General features: G+C 49.5%; 1 protein-coding gene across 2 annotated transcripts in view; it reads right to left on the reverse strand.

The window, feature by feature from the left end:
• Positions 1 to 20,504, reverse strand: part of LOC105719403 (myosin-16) — an 81,562-nt gene that overhangs the window by 32,348 nt on the left and 28,710 nt on the right. For both annotated transcript variants that reach the window (XM_064376353.1, XM_064376352.1), the window contains 6 exons: positions 19,077 to 19,197; positions 14,974 to 15,110; positions 12,313 to 12,394; positions 8,296 to 8,469; positions 6,276 to 6,503; positions 4,904 to 5,008 (listed from right to left, as the gene is read on the reverse strand). In XM_064376353.1, the coding sequence (XP_064232423.1) occupies positions 4,904 to 5,008; positions 6,276 to 6,503; positions 8,296 to 8,469; positions 12,313 to 12,394; positions 14,974 to 15,110; positions 19,077 to 19,197 (847 nt within the window). The remainder of the gene's footprint in view (positions 1 to 4,903; positions 5,009 to 6,275; positions 6,504 to 8,295; positions 8,470 to 12,312; positions 12,395 to 14,973; positions 15,111 to 19,076; positions 19,198 to 20,504) is intronic.

The raw sequence follows: 20,504 nt of genomic DNA on the forward strand, positions 1-20,504 counted from the left end.
CAGTGAGCTCTGATCACACCACTGCACTCCAGCCTGGGTGACAGAGTCAGACCCTCTCTCTGCAAAAAAATACGAAAATCAGCTAGGCATGGTGGCACACATCTGTAGTGCTAGCTGCTCAGGAGACTGAGGTAAGATGATCATGGACCCAGGAGGTTGGGGCTGCAGTGAGCTATGATGGCACCACTGCATTCCAGCCTGAACAACAGTGAGACCCTATCTCTGGTCCCCAGGGGGCATATGGGAAATAGGTGGGGTGCTTCTGGTTGTCACAGTGATTGGAGGTCCCCCTGACATTTAGTGGGTGACTCCAGCAATGCTGGATATCCCACCTTGCTCTGGACAATCTGGTACCATGAAGAAGAATTCTGTAGTCCACATTCCTGATGTCCCACCCAGGCACTCATGTGAGTAAAACAACCATTTCTACTCTTCTGAGCTTAGAACCCAGCACCTTTTACATGTAACTCAATGTTCTTTTTCATTTAATATGCACTGCATTTTTTTTTTGAGACAGGATCTTACTCTGTCACTTAGATCAGAGTGCAGTGGTATGATCATAGCTAACTGCAGCCTCCACCTCTTGGGCTCAAGCAACCCTCTTGCCCCAGCCTCCTGGCTAATTGTTTTTCCTATTTTTTGTAGAAACAGGGTCTTGCTATGTTGCCCAGGCTGGTCTTGAACCCCTGGGCTCAAGCAGTACTTCTGCCTCAGCCTCCCAAGTAGCTGGGACTACAGGCACATGCCACCACACCAGGCTTATTTTTAAATTTTTTGTAGAGACAGGGTCTTGCTATGTTTCCCAGGTTGGTCTAAAACTCCCAAGCTCAAGCGATCCTCCTGGCTCGGCAATCCTCCTATAAATCCTCATGCTAAGGTTACAGGCATGAGCCACTGCACCTGGCCTGCACTACATTTTATTTTATTTTATTTTTATTTATTTTTTTATTTTGCAACAAGGTCTCTCTCTGTTGCCTGGGCTGGAGTGCAGTGGCTTGATCTTGGCTCACTGCAACCTCTGCCTCCCAGGTTCAAGTGATTCTCATACCTCAGCCTCTCAAGTAGCTGAGACTACAGGTACGTGCCACCACATCTGGCTAATTTTTGCCTTTTTAGTTTAGACAGGGTTCTGCCATGTTGGCCAGGCTGGTCTCAAATTCCTGACCTCAAGTGATCTGCCTGCCTCGGCTTCCCAGAGTGCTGGGATTACAGGCATTACAGGCATTAGCCACTGTGCCCAGACACTACATTTGAAAAGAATGATATACTGGTGGGGCACGGTGGCTCACGCCTATAATCTCAGCACTTTGGGAGGCTGAGTTGGGTGGATCACTTGAGGTCAGGAGTTTGAGACCAGCCTGACCAACATGGTGAAACCCTGTCTGTACTAAAACTACAAAAAATTAGCTGGGTATGGTGGTGGGTGCCTGTAATCCCAGCTACTCGGGAGGCTGAGGCAGGAGAATCACTTGAACCTGGGAGGCAGAGGTTGCAGTGAGCTGAGATTTCGCCACTGCACTCCATCCAGGCGACAGTGCAAGACTCCATCTCAAAAAAAAAAAAAATGATGTACAATGGAAACTGAGAGAAGATGTATTTGGTTATCGTTGTTTCCTAAAAGTTATGCACCATTCTATAAATCCCATCCCTGATAGCACCACACCTTGTCATCTGAGTCACCACACACCCTCCTGTGTCCATCTACTAGTTGACCTGCCTGAGGTTTTTTTTTTTTTTTTTGAGACAGGGTTTCACCATGTTGGCCAGGCTGGTCTCAAACTCCTGGCCTCAAGTGATCTGCCTGTCTTGGCCTCCCAAAGTGCTGGGATTACAGGCGTGAGCCACTGCACCTGGCTGACCTGCCTGAGCTTTTATACATCGACAGCACATTATCTAGTGTCAGTTTCCACTCAGTTCTCCTTTATATCAAAGGGTGTGCTATTGATTTCTTGAAGTTACAAATTATGTTATTTATAATTTTTACTTAGGAATAGTAAAAGGAGATTCTTTTACTGCTTATTTTTATAAAATTAAATTAAAAATAAATTTATTTTTATGAGACAGAATCTTGCTCTGTCACCCAGGCTGGAGTGTAGTGGTGTGATCTTGGCTCACTGCAACCTCTGCCTCCCAGGTTCAAGTGACTCTCCTGCCTCAGCCTCTGAGTAGCTGTGATTCAGGTGCCCACCACCATGCCTAGCTAACTTTTGTATTTTTTTTAATAGAGATGGGGTTTTGCCATGTTGGCCAGGCTGGTCTTGAACTCCTGACCTCAGGTGATCCACCTGCCTCGGCCTCCCAAAGTGCTGGGATTACAGACGTGAACCACTGAGCCTGGCCTATTATATTACTATTATTATTATTAGTGAGATGGAGTCTTGCCCTGTCATCCAGGCTGGAGTGCAGTGGCACAATCTTGGCTCACTGCAACCTCTGCCTCCCAGGTTCAAGCAATTCTCCTGCCTCAGGCTCCTGAGCTGGGACTACAGGCAAGCACCACCATGCCTGGCTAATTTTTGTATTTTTAATAGAGACAGGGTTTCGCCATGTTGGCCAGTCTGGTCTCGAACTACTGACCTCAGGTGACCTACCCACCTCGGCCTCCTCCCAAAGTGCTGGGGTTACAGGCATGAGCCACCATGCCTGGCCTATTTTATTTATTTATTTATTTTGAGACTTAGAGTTTCATTCTTGTTGCCCAGGCTGGAGTGCAATGGCACAATCTCAGCTCACTACAACCTCCGTTTCCTGGGTTCAAGCGATTCTTCTGCCTCAGCCTCCCGAGTAGCTGGGATTACTAGCGTGCTCCACCACACCCGGCTAATTTTTTGTATTTTTAGTAGAGATGGGGTTTCACCATGTTGGCCAGGCTGATCTTGAACTCCTGGCCTCAAATGGACCTCCTGCCTTGGCCTTCCAAAGTGCTGGGATTACAGGCATGAGCCACCACACTGGACCTATTTGTTGGATTCTCTATTTGTCCATTCACCCATTCACCAAAATGTATTTGTAATCCACAATCAGTACTCGCAGCACTTTCTCATGGTCATCTGCAAACATGCACGTGGGGTCGGGAGAAATTTTGATGCACACTTTTTCTGCTGAGGTTGAACAAGGTGATACTCTGCCTTTTTGTGTCAACCTCATACTGTAAACAAGTGTCATTTTTATGCTCTATTTAGTGCCATGCTTTTTTTTGCTTTTTATGGGGTTTTGCTGTTTAAAATGACCCCCAAACACAGTGCTGAAGTGCTGTTGAGTGTTCCTAGTGCAGGAAGGTGGTGATGTGCCTTATGAGAAAATACATGTGTGAGACAAGCTTCATTCAGACACAAGGTATAGATAGTGCTGTTGGCCATGAGTTCAGTGTGAATCAACAATTTAAATAAGACACATATAACAAAGTAATGTATTGACCATAGTTGCATCAATTATGTATTGATTATTTGATGGAAATGTTGGCAGGGTGCGGTGGCTCATGCCTGCAATCCTAGCACGTTGGGAGGCTGAGGTAGGAGGATTGCTTGAGCCCAGGATTTCAAGACCAGCCTGGGCAACATGATGAAACCCTACAAAAATTGGCTGGGCACAGTGGCTCATGCCTGTAGACCTGGCACTTTGGGAGGCTGAGGCGGGTGGATTACAAGGTCAGGAGTTTGAGACCAGCCTGGCCAACATGGTCTAACCCTGTCTCTACTAAAAATACAATTAGTTAGGTGTGGTGGCAGGCACCTGAAATCCCAGCTACTCAGGAGGCTGAGGCAGGAGAATTGCTTGAACCTGGGAGGCGGAGGTTGCAGTGAGCTGAGATCATGCCACTATACTCCAGCCTGGGTGACAGAGTAAGACTCTGTCTCAAAAATAAACAAAAACAAAAACATAACGACTGTAAATAACACAAATTGACTGTATTTGCTATGAAAGGGGGCTCTGGGTCTGATATGCTTGAAAATCACAGGGCAAGAGTGGCAGTTCCCAAGGCAGCAGGGAGAGACACTCAGGGGACATGTGGATTCATGGTGTCAGCAAACACAAGGACGAGGGTCCACTGTCTGGCTGTTTGCCCCTGTTTCTCTGGAGGTCAGCTCTGCATTGAGAAGCCTGAGCCCGTGACAGCAGCCCTGGGAAAGTAGGGGAGTCTCCCCATGGCCTCAAGAGCTCATGACCTGTTGTTGCCACAGTGTCAGGGTTTGCTGGGCCTTTTGAGCTCACAGGTCATTTCCATACCCCCTGCTCCAACCCCACCATTCCAGTGAGCATACTTTCTCCAGTGTGCATGGGCCCAACCTAACTCATCATTGTTTTGTTGTTGTTGTTTGTTTTTTTGAGACAGAGTCTTGCTCTGTCACCCAGGCTGGAGTGTAATTTGGCGCAATTTTGGCTCACTGCAACCTCTGACTCCTGGGTTCAAGTTATCCTCTTGCCTCAGCCTCCTGAATAGCTGGGACTACAGGCACATGTCACCAGACCTGGCTAATTTTTGTCATTTTTTGTAGAGATGGGAATTTTGCCATGTTGCCCAGACTGGTCTTAAACTTTTAAACTCAAGGGATCCTCCCCCATCAGCCTCCCAAAGTGCTAGGATTACAGGTGTGAGCTGCCATGCCTGGATGATTCATAATTGTTCATAGCTCCCCCTCTTGCTCTCAAAACTGTCCTAGTTTGGAAAACAAAATATATTGTTGCCCTACTTATAACAAATTTCGAAGGAAGGCAAGAGGGGGCCACACCCATGTCACTCTTGAGGAAATTGAGATGTACAGAGATTCCTTAACTTCCTTGCGGTCCCAAGCTGAAGCGGCATCAGAGCCAGGATTTGAAATGGGGGCTCTAGTCTCCAATGCAAAGCACATTGTACTAAGCTTTAGCTGCTGGCCTGAGGAAAGACTCAGGGGAAACCTACCTGGTGCAACTCCTCCAGGGCCCTCTTCTCCTTCTGGAGCTTGGCGATGGAGTCTTCACGGAGTGAGAGATCCCCAGTCAGGGTACGGACCTTGTGATCCAGGGCCTGGAAACCAGGGCAGGGAGAGAGGTGGGTTGTTAAGGCTGGAAACAGCCTTTGTGAAGAGGAAAGGAGGGAGTCTTCAGCTTGGGTGCACTCTAGAGTTTCCTGGGAGCTTGAGAAATGCCAGCACCCAGGGTGTGTCCCAGGCCAACCAAGTCAGAACCTTGGGGATAAAGGGGAGCAGCAAGAACCTAGACTCCTCAAAGTGTGGTCCCTGGATGTCGGCAGTGGCATCGCCTAGGAGCATGCTAGAAATGTAGATCCTTGGACCCCACCAGACCTGCCAGGGTCTGCACCTGACCGTATCCCTGGTGGTTTGTGTGTGTGCAGCAGAGCAGAAGCACAGGTTTAGGCAGAGTCCCTTTTACCCTGCTCATGAACCCGACATACCTGCAACAGCAGGAAGGGGATGCATCAGGAGCCAGGGCTTCCCCCAGGGAGCTGCTCAGAGGGGCAGCAACTGCTTGTTTGGGCAGAAATTCAACAGTTAAAGGTGGACACTTCACCATGATGGGAACAGCTTTCAGTCCCCTTAGTCAGCTGCCCTGCCCAGCAGAACTTTCTGCAGTGATGGATATCTTCTCTGCCTTTGCTGCCCCCTGCAATGGCACTTCACGCCCATGGCTGTTGAGCACCTGCAATGTGGCTTGTGCAACTGAGGAACTGCATTTTAAGTTGTAAATTAATGTAGCCCCATGTGGGCTGGGTACAGTGGCGCACACCTCTAATCCCAGCACTTTGGGAGGCCGAGACGGGCAGATTACTTGAGGTCAGGAGTTTGAGACCAGCCTGGCCAACATGGCAAAACCCCGTCTCTGCTAAAAATACAAAAAAATTAGCCGGGCGTGGTGGTACGTGCCTGTAATCCCAGCACTTTGGGAGGCCGAGGCAGGCGGATCACCTGAGGTCAGGCGTTCAAGACCAGTCTGGCCAACATGGTGAAATCCCATCTCTACTAAAAATACAAAAATTAATCAGGTGTGGTGGTGCATACCTGTAGTTCTGGCTACTCGGGAGGCTGAGGCATGAGAATCACTTGAACCCAGAAGGTGGAGGTTGCAGTGAGCCAAGATCGTGCCCCTGCACTCCAGCCTGGGCGACAGAGCAAGACTCTGTCTCAAAACAAAACAAAACCCCAAAAAATAATAACAAGAAAACAGCCCTATGTGGCCAGTGGTTAGGGCACTGACCGTAGCCACCATGGAGGCTCTAGGTATGGCCCCTGCAGAGCACCTGAGAAAAGCATGGCAGGGCCCCAGCCTCTCCTCACCTGCTTCTCCTTCTCTGTCTTGGCCAGCGTGGTTTCCAGGCCCTCCAGGTCCCGCTTTAGGTCGCTCAGCTCCCCCTCCAGCTTGCGCTTGGCGGCACTCAGCGAGGCGGCCGTGCCCTCCTCTTCCTCCAGCCGCTCTCGCATGTCTGAGATCTGGCTCTCCAGCTCCATCTTGGTCTTCATCATCTGTGTCAGGCGCTCCTCTGCATCCATCAGGTTCTCTTGCTCCTGTTGGGAAAAAGAGCTCCAGTCGAAGGCAGGGTCCAGGCAAAGACCACACCAAGACCCTAGACAAGCCTTGAGCTGATGGGTCCTGAACAAATGTGTCCTGGGGGTTAGATGGGGGTGGACAAGGGGCCAGGCTATCTCTGAATTCCTTTTTTTTTTTCTGAGTCAGAGTCTTGCTTTGTTGCTCAGGCTGGAGTGCAGTGGTGCGATCACAGCTCTTGGAGTCTCGACCTCCTGGGCTCAAGCAATCTTCCTACCTCAATCCCCCAAGTAGCTGAGACTACAGGTACACACTTCAATGCCCAGCTAAGTTTATTTTTGAGACAGAGTCTCACTCTGTCACCCAGGCTGTGGTACAGTGGCGCAATCATGGCTCACTGCAGCCTCAACCTTCTAGGCTTAAGCAATTCTCCCACCTCAGCCTCCTAAGTAGCTGGGACTACAGGTGTGCCACCACACCTGGCTTATTTTTAAATGTTTTTGTAGAGATGGGGTTTCACTATGTTACCCAGCCTGGTCTCGAATTCCTGGACTCAAGCATTCCTCCTGCCTTGGCCCCATAAAGTGTTGGGTTTATGGCATGAGCCCCTGAATCTCGCCCAGGAGGATTCTTCCATCACTGTAGTCTAGCCCAGCCTCAGCCTCCACAAACAAAATGGGGCTATCAGTTCAAACAACTTATCAGGGGTATGAAGAGGATATAGAGAAATTATGTTGGAGGCAGCTTCGGGGACAAGGGAAGGAAAATGCAAGCGAAGACGGCCATGGCAGAGCAGGGAGGCCTAAAGATGGAATTGGGCCCCTTCTAGGGCTAGGTTTTCTACTAATGGACCTGGGACTTTGATCAAATTTCTAAATGTCTGCCAAACTGGGTTTTCCACTCTGTACGAGGCACATGAAAATCGGGTGTCTTACAGGGCAGCTGTGAGAGTCAAATCAGGAAAGGAATAGGAGAAGCTTTGCAAACCAGAAGGACCCTGGCAGTGAATTCAACGCAGGACATTTAATCAGGCACCCTACAGAAATGACGTTGTTCATTCTTCTCTGCTGTGTTTTCCTGGACAGGTGAGGAAAAGGAGGCTTAGAGATGGTAAGTTGCCAAGTTCATATGGCAGAGCCCAGCCCTGACTCCAGGGGACGACGTTCTCACCCCATCTGTGGCTACCATCCGTGGACTTTCCCTACAGGCGGGGCCTGTAGCTGTGTGTGCCCAGCCTGCTGCTGTGTTCAAATAAGAATTTGATGGAGGCTGGGCATGGGGGCTCACACCTGGAATTTCAGCACTTTGGGAGGCCGAAATGGGAGGACCATTTGAGGCTGGAGTTGACCAGCCTGGGCAACATAGTGAGACCCTGCCTCTACAAAAAATACAAAAAAATTCAGTGGGCGTGGTGGTGTAGTCCCAGCTACTCGGGAGGCTGAGGTGGGAGAATCGTCTGTGTCCAGGGGATGGAGGCTGCAATAAGCTGTGATTGAGCCACTCCACTCCATCCCGGGTAACAGAGCAAGACCCTGTGTCTGTCTGTCTGTCTGCTCCCTCTCTCTCTGTCTCTCTCTCTTGTCTCTCTCTCTCTCTCTCTCTCTCTCACACACACACACACACACACACACACACACACACACAAATTTGATGGAGACTTTTTGGTAGTTGGGTTGAGGGTGACCTTGTATGCTGGAGAATTTCCCCATGGTCTGGAGGGGCATGGGTTTTGGGAAGAGCTCGCCCTTTCCACTTCCCTGGGTCCAGGCTGTACGTGGGTCCCCCCACCCTTCTCCCCAGGACCCTGCATACAGCCTGCAGTTGGATGGTGAGGTCGTTCTTCTCCTGGCTAAGTGTGGCCATCTTCTCCTCCAGCTCCTTGACCTTGTTTATCAGCTCCTGGGTCTTGGCCATGGCACTCCTGAGCTCCTCCTCCTTGGCCTTCATCTCTTCCTCTTGCCGAGCCACATTCAGGAGCGGTTTGACCTGGGCGATGAGCACCACTGAAGAGTGTTAGGAGGATGGACTTTGCTGGGAGATAGACGGTGGGCTGTGTGGTCTCTGCCTCAGGTGTCACCTCACAGCACCATGGTGGGGGGAAGCAGCTCTTGCTGTATCTCTATGGGTGGGGTCCCTCTCCACAGATGCCACCAGGCCAAGCTTCTTGTGTAAAGTATCCCTAGCCTCAACAGAGAAGGCCCATCCTTGCCTAGGACAATTCTTAGGATGCTCTTTAATCCTGAGGGATATGGAGTCAGGAGGTGTCCTCAGCATCTAGGCGCCCCAAGGCTTACATCTGTTCTGCACGTTGTGTAGATAGCAGGAGCCCTGGCGAAATGAACAGCCTCGGGGTCCCCTTCCTCCTTCCTTCCATATCGAGTGCTGCCCCTCTGTCTCTCTGTTTCCGTCTCTTTTTGTCTCATTTTGCTCTCTCTCACCTGCCCACTTTTTCTCTCTTTTTGTGTGTCTCTTTCTGTCTTTTTCATGCTGTCCTTATCTCTGCCTCTCTTCTCGGTCTCTCTCTATTGCTGTCTCCCTCTCTCTGTTTTTCTCTCTCCCTGTCACTTTCTCTGTCTCATGGTATCTCTATCTCTGTCTCTCTCTCTGCTGTGCTGTCTCTCTCTGTTTCTCTCTCTCTCATTTTCTGTCTATGTGTGTCTGTGTCTTTCTCTTTATTTGTTTTTCTCTGTGTGTGTGTGTGTCTCTCTGTCTCCTACTCTCTCACTTCTTTCATCTTCTCTCTAACCTGAAGTCCTACCTCTCAACTTGGCCTTGTAGGCCTTCCACAGTGTAGCCCGTGCTCTCCTCCTGCACTGTCTCAGCTGACACTTCCCGCCCTGGCCGGTGCCCCTGCACCTATGTCTGTACGACTGGGCCTTCTTTGCTGTTCAGCCAGTAGCATTTGCTCCTGCTCTGCACCTGCAGCACCCATCAGGATCTCTCCATGTACTTGGCCTTTCTCACCTGCACTGGAGCTCCAGGCTCTATCTGGTCCCACCACCCATATTCTGCCCTGTGTCTGCAAGCCCCTTGACCTCCCTCCTGTCCCTTCAGGGTCCCTAAAGCACCTAGCAGAGCTGGTGGGGCAGGTCCTCTGGGAATCACAGATACAATAGATACATAGTCAATAGATATGTTTCCCAGGAGGGAAAATGTCCTAGACATGGATTTGGGAGGAGAGACGGCCTGCGCCTCTTTTGGAAGATAACAGATAAACCTCGTTCATTGCCAGCCTGGTTGTTGAGAAGCTGGGATGTCACAGTGGCAAAGCTGGCATGAAAAGGTTGTAATAACCACCATACCTTGCTGCTGTGTAGCACTTTTTATTTAATGGAAACCTACTACGAGCGTTTTTTCATTGACCCAGCCTATCTGGCTTTGTTAAAAAAGGTTAGAACTTCGTTAGTATACGAAGAGGAGAGGATTAAAAAAAAAAAAAAAAACTAAAAATGCTGGGCGCTGTGGCTCACACCTGTAATCCCAGCACTTTGGGAGGCCGAAGTGGGTGGATCACCTGAGTTCAGGAGTTCGAGAACAGCCTGGCCAACATGGTGAAACCCCGTCTCTACTAAAAATACAAAAAATTAGCTGGGCATGGTGGTGGGCACCTTAATCCCAGCTACTCGGGAGGCAGAAGTTGCCACTGCACTCCAGCCTGAGCGATAGAGCGAGACTCTCTCAAAACAAAACAAAACAAAAAACTAATTAGAACAAGACCTTGCTCTGTCAGGTCTAATAGTAATGAGCAGGGAGTTTATAGCTGTTGCTACTGTGTCTACTCAGAAGGAACCTTAAAGGCCATTGGCCTGGGTCTTCCCAGAGTCTAATTGTATACCAGGGGGTCCGGTGAGATGCATTTAAGCGTAGACACCCTTTGATTGAGTTGTGACATAGTTACTTTAATAGGTAATTTAAAAAATGAAAAAGAACTCCTCAAACTCACACTTTTGTGGATAACATTTGGTTAGGATGAGATTAAAGCAGGTAAGACTACAAAGTTTCCTTTTAAAATAAAATTTGTGGCTGGGCACAGTGTCTCATGCCTGTAATTCCAGGAGGCTGTGGAGAATTACTTGAGGTCAGGAGTTTGCAACTGGCCAGGGCAATGTAGCAAGACCTTGTCTCTACAAAAAATTTAAAAATGAGCTGGGTGGGTGCTATGAACCTGTAATCGCAGCCATTTGGGAGGCTGACGTGGCAAGATTGTTTGAGGCCAGGAGTTTGAGACCAGCCTGGGCAACATAGCAAGACCCTGTCTCTTCAAAAACAAAAATTAAAAATTAGCTAGGCATGGAGGCGCACACCTATAGTCCCAGCTATTTGGGAGGCTGTGATGGAAGGATAGCTTGAGTCCAGGAGTTTGAGGCTGCAGTGAGCTATGATTGCATCACTGCACTCCAGCCTGGGCAAAAGTGAGGCCAGGTGTGGTGACTCACTCCTATAATCCCAGTGCTTTGGGAGGCCAAGGTGGGTGGATCACCTGAGGTCAGGTGTTTGAGACCAGCCTGGCCAACATGGTAAAACCCCATCTCTACTGAACAAAAATTAGTCGGGTGTGGTGGCAGATGCTTATAATCCCAGCTACTGGGAAGGGGGAAGCTGAGGCAGGAGAATTGCTTGAACCCGGGAGGTGGAGGTTGCAGTGAGCTGGGATCATGCCACTATACTCCAGCCTAGGTGACAGAACGAGACCCTGTCTCAAAAAAAAAAAAAGTGAATTAATGTAAAGAAAGGTGCATCATGGAACAGGTGAGGAAACCCAGGCAGCACCGGCAATACCTGGCCTTTGAGATGTGCTCATATAGATTCCTCTCCAGTCTCAGGTCCTCCAGGGCCAGCCTGTGTGTGTTTACATATGGGGAAGCAGAACTTGCTATTCCTCCCTTTCCATTTGTGGTCGGTGCTGATTGTTAACCAGTTCTTTCCCATGGGGAATATAAAGAAACTTCCTTGTGAGCTATGGAGGACTCAGGGCCATCCGAGATGACTCAGATCCCGTCCTTACCCTCTGCAGGTCCTCCTGTCTCCTGAACATAGCTGCCTGGTGCCCGACTCCCTCCTCTGGTGCCCAGGGACATGTTCCCTCTTAATGGTGGCCCCAGTTCAGGCATGATCTGACCCACATACAGTGCCATGGCTGGTGGCCTCCTGTCTTGGCTGAGGGTGGCCTGGCTACCCACATCTGTAGGTCCCACCAGCTGGCTGACTCACACACCACACTCATTGCTGTTTCAGAAGAAGAAGAGGAAATGAGAGGTCAGACCCCATCATTTCCTGAGGTTCCTCCAGCTCTAAAGCCAAGAACTCACTGAAGTTGAAGATGCCTCAACATTCCCAGGGGCAAGGAGTCAATAATCAAGATCACTTTTTTTGGTGGGGCTGGAGTGGCTCTCTCCATCTTAAGTGGATTTTATTTGAGGGATGAGATGGAAGGCGGAAAGACACACGATGTTTGTTTACTCCCTCCCTCCCTCCTTTCCTTTCCTTTTGCACACACTCTCTCTCTTCCTTTCTTTTCTTTTGAAATGGGGTCTCATTATGTTGCCCAGGCTGGTCTCAAACTCCTGGCCTCAAGTAATCCTCTTTCCTCAGCCTCCCAAAGGGCTGAGATTATGGGTATGAGCCACTGTGCCTGGCCCTATGATTTTTCTTAGGGAGGAATTAGTTCCTGTCTGGACAGAGGCTAGGTTTTGCCTCTAAGGTGCCCTCATTTTCAGACTGTTTTTGCAGCTTCTCACTCCGAGGGGCACCTCTGTCCAGGATCAAGCCCCCTCCCGACAAACCCACAGACAGCAGCAGTCCTTGCTTTCCTGGCCCCTCAGTCCTCACCTTGTTGTACAGCTTCCACCATCCCCAGAAACGAAGCTGCAGGAACTTGCGCACGTTCCGCTGAATGACTTTCAGGCCCATTCTGTGAAAAGAATCCAGGGTTGAATGGGTTACAATGAAGGTGTTAGGACCTGGCTTCTGGCTTCCCTGGGGAAGGGGAGGGGCCTGGGAGTAGAAGCCAGCAGATCTACTTTGTCTAGACACAAAAGTGCTTTCTCAAGACCGGGCATTGCCCATGTGGTTGGGGGCAGGGAGACTCAAGCTGGGATCAGAGCTTAGCAGCTAAGATAGCTGAGACAAAACCCGATGGAACCAAGTCCCTCCCAGATGGTGCGAGGCTGAGACAGAGCAGTCATTTACTCCTGCATTTTCCCTCCTTCACCAGAAATCACCCATTAGTCTCTGAATCCCACGGATCTGCAAAGTTGCTAGAATCCGCCCATTTCTTGTTCCCTGTAGCTTCATTCAACTGCCATTTATTGAGGACCTCCTGTGCACCAAGGCCCTGGGCTGGATCAGGCCAAGATCCCTCGCATCAACCCCTAACTGGTGTCCCTGCCTTCAGTATAGGGCTGTAGGTGGCCTGCTGGTGGGAACAGGAATTCATTACTAATTCTGTGACCACAAAGAAATAGACTCAATCACAGGTCATCTGGGATGGACCTAGGTTTTTTTTTGTTTTTTTTTTTTGAGACAGGGTCTCACTCTATTGCCCAGGTTAGAGTGCAATGGTACAATTATGGCTCACTGGAGCTTTGAACTCTGGCTCAAGCGATCCTCCTGCCTCAGCCTCCAAAGTAGCTGGGACTACAGTCATGTACCACCACCTGCTAATTTTTGATTTTTTGTAGAGATGGGGGTCTCCCTATCTCCTGTTGCCCAGGCTGGTCTCAAACTCCTGAGCTCAAGTGATCCTCCTGCCTTGGCTTCTCAAAGTGCTGGGATTGCAGGTATGAGCTACCACACCTGGCTGGACCCAGCCATTTTTAAATTACCAGGTTAGGGAGATGGCTGAAAAACATGATTCGAAGGGCAGGGATGTGGAGTGAGAATTGCTGAGTTCTAATCCTGGCTCTGCGTGAACCTGCCCCAGTTCCTTAACCTCTCAGATCTGTTTCCACATCTGTAAAGTGGGGGTGCTGGCCCCACCATGCTCCTCTTACAGCATCATTACATGGATCAAGTAAGAGAAACGTTTGAAAGTGACCTGAACTGTAAAGAGAGGGTTTATGTTAATTGTTTCCTGTTAGGGGTTGAGCTGTGTCCTCCTAAAGGATCTGGTGATGTCCTAACCCCAAGTACCAAGGAAGGGGACCTTGTTTGGGAATAGGGTCCTAGCAGATATAATTAGTTAAGATGAGGTGGTCATACTAGAGTAAGATGGACTCTAGTTCAATATGACTGGTGCCCATATAAAAAGAGAGAAGATGGGCTGGGTATAGTGGCTCATGCCTGTAGTCTCAGCACTTTGACTTCTCAAAGTGGGTGAGGGGGATGGATCACTTGAGCCCAGAAGTTTGAGATGAGCCTGGGCCTTGGGCAACATAGGGAGACCTCATCGCTACCAAAAAAAAAAAAAAAAAAATTAGCCAGGTGTGGTACTGTGCACCTGTAGTCCCAGCTACTCAGGAGGCTGAGGTGGGAGGATCACTCAAGCCCAGGAGGTTGAGGCTGTGGTGAGCTATGGTCACACCACTGCACTCCAGCCTGGGCCACAGAGCAAGATCCCATCCCCCTTCAAAAATAAAATTTAAGGTTATGGATATCCCAGTTATCCTGATTTTATTATATGAATGTGTCAAATTATCACATGAAACCCAAAAATATGCATATCTATTAGGTATCAGTTAATTTTTTTTTTTTCAGACAGAGTCTCACTCTGTCACTCAGGCTGGAGTACAGTGGTGTGATCTCAGCTCACTATAACCTCCGCCTCCCGGGTTCAAGTGATTCTCCTGCCTCAGCCTCCTGAGTAGCTGGGGTTACAGGTGTGCGCTACCACGGCCACCTAATTTGTGTATTTTTAGTAGAGACAGGGTTTCACCATGTTGATCAGGCTGGGCTTGAACTCCTGACCTTGTGATCTGCTTGCCTCAGCCTCCCAAAGTGCTGAGATTACAGGTGTGAGCCACCGTGCCGGGCCCTCAATAAAAAAATTTTTTTTTAATTCCTGTTGTTTGAAGACACCCAGTTTGTCAACTTGATTGTGTTAGCTTTGAGAGACAGGATTCTTTTTTTTTTTTTTGAGATGGAGTTTTGCTCTTGTTGCCCAGGCTGGAGTGCAATGGCACAATCTTGGCTCACTGCAACCTCTGCCTCACGGGTTCAAGTGAGTTTCCTGCCTCAGCCTCACAAGTAGTTAGGATTACAGGCATGCACCACCACGCCCAGCTAATTTTTGTATTTTTTGTAGAGACAGGGTTTCACCGCATTGGCCAGGCTGGTCTCGAACTCCTGACCTCAGGTGATTTGCCTGCCTTGGCCTCCCAAAGTGCTGGGATTACAGGCATAAGCCACCATGCCTGGCCAGCCACACAGGATTCCTGTGCCAGCAAGGACATTGGCATCCACCCCTTGCCAACCACACGGTGTGGCTAGTGGTGCTGTCCTTGAGTGCTTGTGGCTCCCCTGGGCCTTCCTGTTGGTGTTTGTGAGTGCTACCTTCGTTCCAGCATCTTCTTGAACTCCACCCTCATGAGGAAGCCCCGGAGCCGACACTGCAGCATCGTCATGATCTTGGCCAGACGCTCGTCCCTCATGTCCTCAAGCTTGGCCAGGATGCCTGCACGGAAGAACACCTGGGGAAAAGACGGCACGCCTTTGAAAAAGCCCAGCTGTCACCCAAGGCAGCTAGTTGGAGGAGTTTTAAATCAAAGAAGGGTTTTTGTTTTTTGTTTTTGTTTTTTTTTTTTGAGATGGAGTTTCGCTCTTGTTACCCAGGCTGGAGTGCAATGGCGCTATCTCGGCTCACCGCAACCTCCTCCTCCTGGGTTCAGGCAATTCTCCTGCCTCAACCTCCTGAGTAGCTGGGATTACAGGCATGCGCCACCATGCCCAGCTAATTTTTTGTATTTTTAGTAGAGATGGGGTTTTACCATGTTGACCAGGATGGTCTCGATCTCTTGACCTTGTGATCCACCCGCCTCGGCCTCCCAAAGTGCTGGAATTACAGGCATGAGCCACTGCGCCCGGCCTGGTTTTGTTTTTCGGAAAGGATCTCACTCTGTCGCCCAGGCTGGAGTGCAGTGTCATGATTACAGATGACTGCAGCCTCGACCTCCTGAGCTTAAGCGATACTCCCATCTCAGTCTTCTGAGTGGCTGAGACTACAGGCACATGCCACCAGCTAAATTTATTATTATTTGTAGGGATGGGGTCTCACTATGTTGTCCAGGCTGGGCCTCCCAAAGTGCTGGGATTACAGGCATGTTCCACCATGTCCAGCTAATTAAAAAATTTTTTTCTGAGATGGAGTCTGGCTATGTTGCCCAGGATGGCCTTGAACTCCTAGACTCAAGTGATCTTCCCACCTCAGCCTCCCAAAATGCAGGAATTATAGGCATGAGCCACCATGCCCCGCCTGTGGATGTTTTAAAAATCCCCCCAGATGAGTCTAATATACAGCCAAGGTTGAGAACTTTGTTCTAGAGAAACTCCTGCACAGGACCATCAGCAAGAATGTTCATGCAGTGTGGCAGTGATAATGTCATGTACCAATGAGGCTGAAGCTTAGAAACATGGCGAAGAGATAAAAGCACGTCATGGAAGAATGTCACAGAAGGGTGTGTCAAGTACGATACTTCCATGACACTCAAAACCAAGCACAACTGCAGGCATATGTGCTAAAGCTATTTTTGACAGGTAAGAAAATGAGCCAGGTGGTGTGCTTATGCCTGTAATCCCAATGCTTTGGGAGGCTGAGGTGGGAGGATTGTTTGAGCCCAGGAGTTGGGGAACAGCCTTGGCAACATAGTGAGACTCCATATCTACAAAAAATACAAAAATTAGCCAGGTGTAGTGGTGTGCACCTGTATTCTCAGCTACTTGGGAGGTTGAGGTTGGAGAATTGCTTGAGCCTAGGATTTGAAGCCGCAGTGAGCTGTGATTGTGTGACTGCACTCCAGTCTGGGTGACAGAGCAAGACCATGTCTCTTTTTTTTTTTTTTTTTAGACAGAGTCTCCCTCTGTCACTCAGGCTAGAGTACAGTGGTGTGATCTCAGCTTACTGCAGCCTCTCCTCTGGGGTTCAAATGATTCTCCTGCCTCAGCCTTCTGAGTAGCTGGGATTACAGGTGTGTGCCACCACACTCAACTAATTTTTTTTTATTTTTAGTAGAGACGGGGTTTCACCATGTTGACCAGGATGGTCTCATCTCTTGACCTCATGATCTGCCTGCCTCGGCTTCCCAAAGTGTTGGTTTTAGAGGCATGAGCTACCACGCCTGGCCAAGACCATGTCTCTTAAGAAAAAAAAAGGTAAGAGAATGGTTTATGTCAAAATTCAAGGCGAGGTTACTCCTGTGGGTGGGGAGGAGATGGGGGAGGAAAGACATGCAAAGTTGACATTCCAGGCTTTTCAGTGGGTTCACAGGTGCTGGCTTTATGTTTCATGATGTAACACCTTTTTCCAGGCTTCAAATAGGACATGATAGAAACTTTTAGAAGGATAGAAGGTGCCAGGAGACCTGCATTCTGGCCTCAGCCTGCCTTGGATGTGCTGTGTGTGTGACTGTGGTTAAGTCACTGTCCCTTGGGGGTGCCTAGGCCTCCCCTCCTGTCTGGAGAGAATGTTGCCTATAGGGCCTCCAAGCTACAAGAGCCCAAGATGCCACATGGGACCAGAGAGTACAGAACCCAAATGAGTCCCTGTGGGTAAAAGATGAGAAAGAATGCTCCCTGCCCCCAAAAGGCCCCCGAGGGGCTGGACATCACAAAGTAGAGAAATTGGGTTTGATGTCATAAAATGTTTCCTGATATTTCAAAATTAATTGGCGTTGAGGTTTGGTCTTTGCAACAAGCATGTGGCTGGGGGTGGGGCCCACCTGAGCCAACTCCAAACATAGGAACACCATTTGCAGTCAGAACCATCCTGTTCTTTGTTCTACCCCTGCTACCAGTCTGCATAGTCCTCAGGGAGCAAAACTGTCCTCAGCAGCCCTGGGCCCTCCCCTGGAACCGACATGCCTCATACAACCCTTGTACAATAGCAAGATAGGGTCCGTTTGGCCAGGTGGTAAACAGACCAGATTCTGAGCTGTGCCAGATTCTGAGATACCAGCTCCGGCTTCCCTATCCACACAACCGGCCCAGTGGGCCTGATGCTGACTAGCTCTGTCCCACCTCATTCTGTGAGGTTGGGTATGCTACCTCCACCCCCTCTCCAGGCTTTCTTAAGTTCCCCATCTGTCAAGGGTGGGTGGGGAAAGGAGGGGCCTGCTGGTTTCTAAGATTCTTTCCAGCTCAAGTATTCAATGATCCTGTCTGCAAACCTCAAGTGTCCCCGACAAGTCAATCTAGCTATTTACAGCACATCTTAATTGTGAAGGAGGACAAAACAAACAGTTCCGCCAGGTTCTAGGGCAGTGTTACAATTCTGCACACACAGAGTGTTATAAAGCAAGCTCCAGGGAGTGAGGGACTCATTCTGTTCTCTTCACTGTGTGTCCCTAGAGCCTGGAACCGTCCCTGGCACACAGTAGGCACACCATAAGCGTTTGCTGAGTGACCAGATGCATTAGAGGCACAGGCATGCTGCAAGCTTCCATGCCAAGCGTGCGTCATGCATGAGAACTTGGAGAGAGATATAATCTGCTCCAGGCGACACAGAGGCAGGCTTTGAGCCCTCTCCTGACTGCAAAGCCAGTGAACCTCCTGTGTCATGGGGAGATCATGTTGAGGTGCAGTCTGCAGGGGGTGGCTGTGTAAGGACACCTTGCACCACTGGCCTGGCCAGCCTTTACAACCCCAACAGGATGCTGCAGGGCCAGGAAATGGGATAGACCCAGGGCAACTTAGGCCCCATGAGTCAGGAACAGGAGGCTGCTCTGTTTGAGTCATTTGGGCTTAGCTGCCAGCTCAGAGCTGGGCTTACAGTTCTTCACTGTCCAGGCCCCGCCCAAGCAAACTTCCCGACAGGGTCAGATCCAGGACCTTGATTCTGATTGGCCCTTTTTATTCTTGGAAACTCAGGGCTCAGGCCAGGTGCAATGGCTTATGCCTGTAATCCCAGCACTTTGGGAGGCTGAGGCAGGAGGATTGCTTGAGCCCAGGAGTTCGAGACTAGCCTGGACAACAGAGTGAGACCCCATCTCTACAAATAATTTTAAAAATTAGCTGGCTGTGATGATGTGTGCCTCCTTAAGTCCCAGCTACTTGGGAGGCTGAGGCAGGAGGATCACTTGAGCCTGGGAATTCGAAGTTGTAGTGAGCTATGATTGCACCACTGTACTCCAGGAAGACCCTGTCTCAAAAAAAAAAAAAAAGAAAAGAAAAGAAACGTAGGGTTCTAAGAAATATTCTACTATTGCTTGAGTTCCCCTCTGACCTGAGCTGGGTTCTATGCATGTTGCCTCTAATCACTCCAAATTCTGTGAGGCTAGCATGATCAACCCTGGTTTTTCAGGAAACAGAGGCTTTCAGCAGCTGGCAGACTTGCCCGAAACAGGCCATTGGTCAGTGGCCAGGTGGAATCCACACCCCGAAGCCCACCTTCTTGGAATAAGACTGAAGGGGTGTGTAGGGGGAGACTGCCCACCAGACCCTACCTTGGTATGTCCAATTTTGTATTCATTCACATCCAGTTCAATGGCTGCAAGAAGCAGCTCTGAGGCCTTCTTGTTGTCCACAAACCCCTGGGGAATCACGTTGGGGTTCAGCACTTGGTACCTGGCAGGAGAGAAATGATTGGCAGTTATCACTGTGCCCAAGCCGACAGCACTAAAGCATGTTAATGCAGTTATCTGCTGGTCTTTGAGATGGGCTTTGGACAGGGATTAGACTTGTTTGACAGATGCCCCAGGGAGGCAGAGATAAGATTGATAGGAGGCTTTCGAATAAGGGCTACAGTTTGGGAGGAGACATTGATGTGGGTTGGGGGTACATGGAAGAGCTGTTTCTAGAAATGAAGAAACCAAAATCTCTTCCTGATAGAGCTTGGAGTTGAGAAGAGGGCATTGACCCAGACATCAGAAAACAGCTTTTTTATCCTGACCTGTGAGCAGCCCCCTTTGTGACCTGGGACACAAAAGTCCCCAGCTGGGGACTTCAGAGGGGCTTGGATAGGTGACTACTAGTGACCTTTCCTGACCCATCAGTCTGTGGTCTTATGTTGGAGGAAGTTGGAGGAGGTAGAAGAAGATCATCTCTGAGGTGGGGTTATTAGTTACCCCAGTATTCCTCCAGAAGCAGACTCCGAGATAAGAATTCAAATGCTGTAATCCCAGCACTTTGGGAGGCCGAGGCGGGTGGATCACGAGGTCAAGAGATCGAGACCATCCTGGTCAACATGGTGAAACCCTGTCTCTACTAAATATACAAAAAAATTAGCTGGGCATGGTGGCGCGTGCCTGTAATCCCAGCTACTCGGGAGGCTGAGGCAGGAGAATTGCCTGAACCCAGGAGGCGGAGGTTGCGGTGAGCCGAGATCGCGCCATTGCACTCCAGCCCGGGTAACAAGAGCGAAACTCCGTCTCCAAAAAAAAAAAAGAATTCAAATGCAAATAGTTTATCTGGGAGGTAGCAGAGCAAGGAATGGACAGAAAGCCAATAAAAGGCATGTTGTGGAGGCATTTAGTGCAACAGGCAATTGGAGCTTAATGCTGCTGGGATCACTGGGAGCCACAGTGGGAGTGTTTACACCATGGAAATGGGCAGACACTAGCAATCAGGGCTTCTATTTTTTGGACCAGGAGAGCCCTTGTTAAACATTTACAAACACACTGCTGTCTGAGAGTATATGTGGAAAATGTCTCAGACTCAGCCACGTGAAAGGTGAGGGAACTGAGGTATTTATATACCAGCTGTCCTCAGTCACTGACTGGGTTGATGGCTCCTTCCAGGGAGGCATTAATTCCTGGGACTTTCAGCTTGCCAAGGAGGGGTGAAGCAGCATCCAGAAGCCAAGAAATGCAGGGGCTGGCAATTGAAATTTGGGGCAGCATCTATAGCCGTACCACCCTGAACATGCCCAATCT

This window comes from Aotus nancymaae, unplaced genomic scaffold (assembly GCF_030222135.1).
Source record: "Aotus nancymaae isolate 86718 unplaced genomic scaffold, 86718_ANA_hifiasm-v0.15.2.pri h1tg000015l_0, whole genome shotgun sequence".
Classification (NCBI taxonomy): Eukaryota; Metazoa; Chordata; class Mammalia; order Primates; family Aotidae; genus Aotus; species Aotus nancymaae.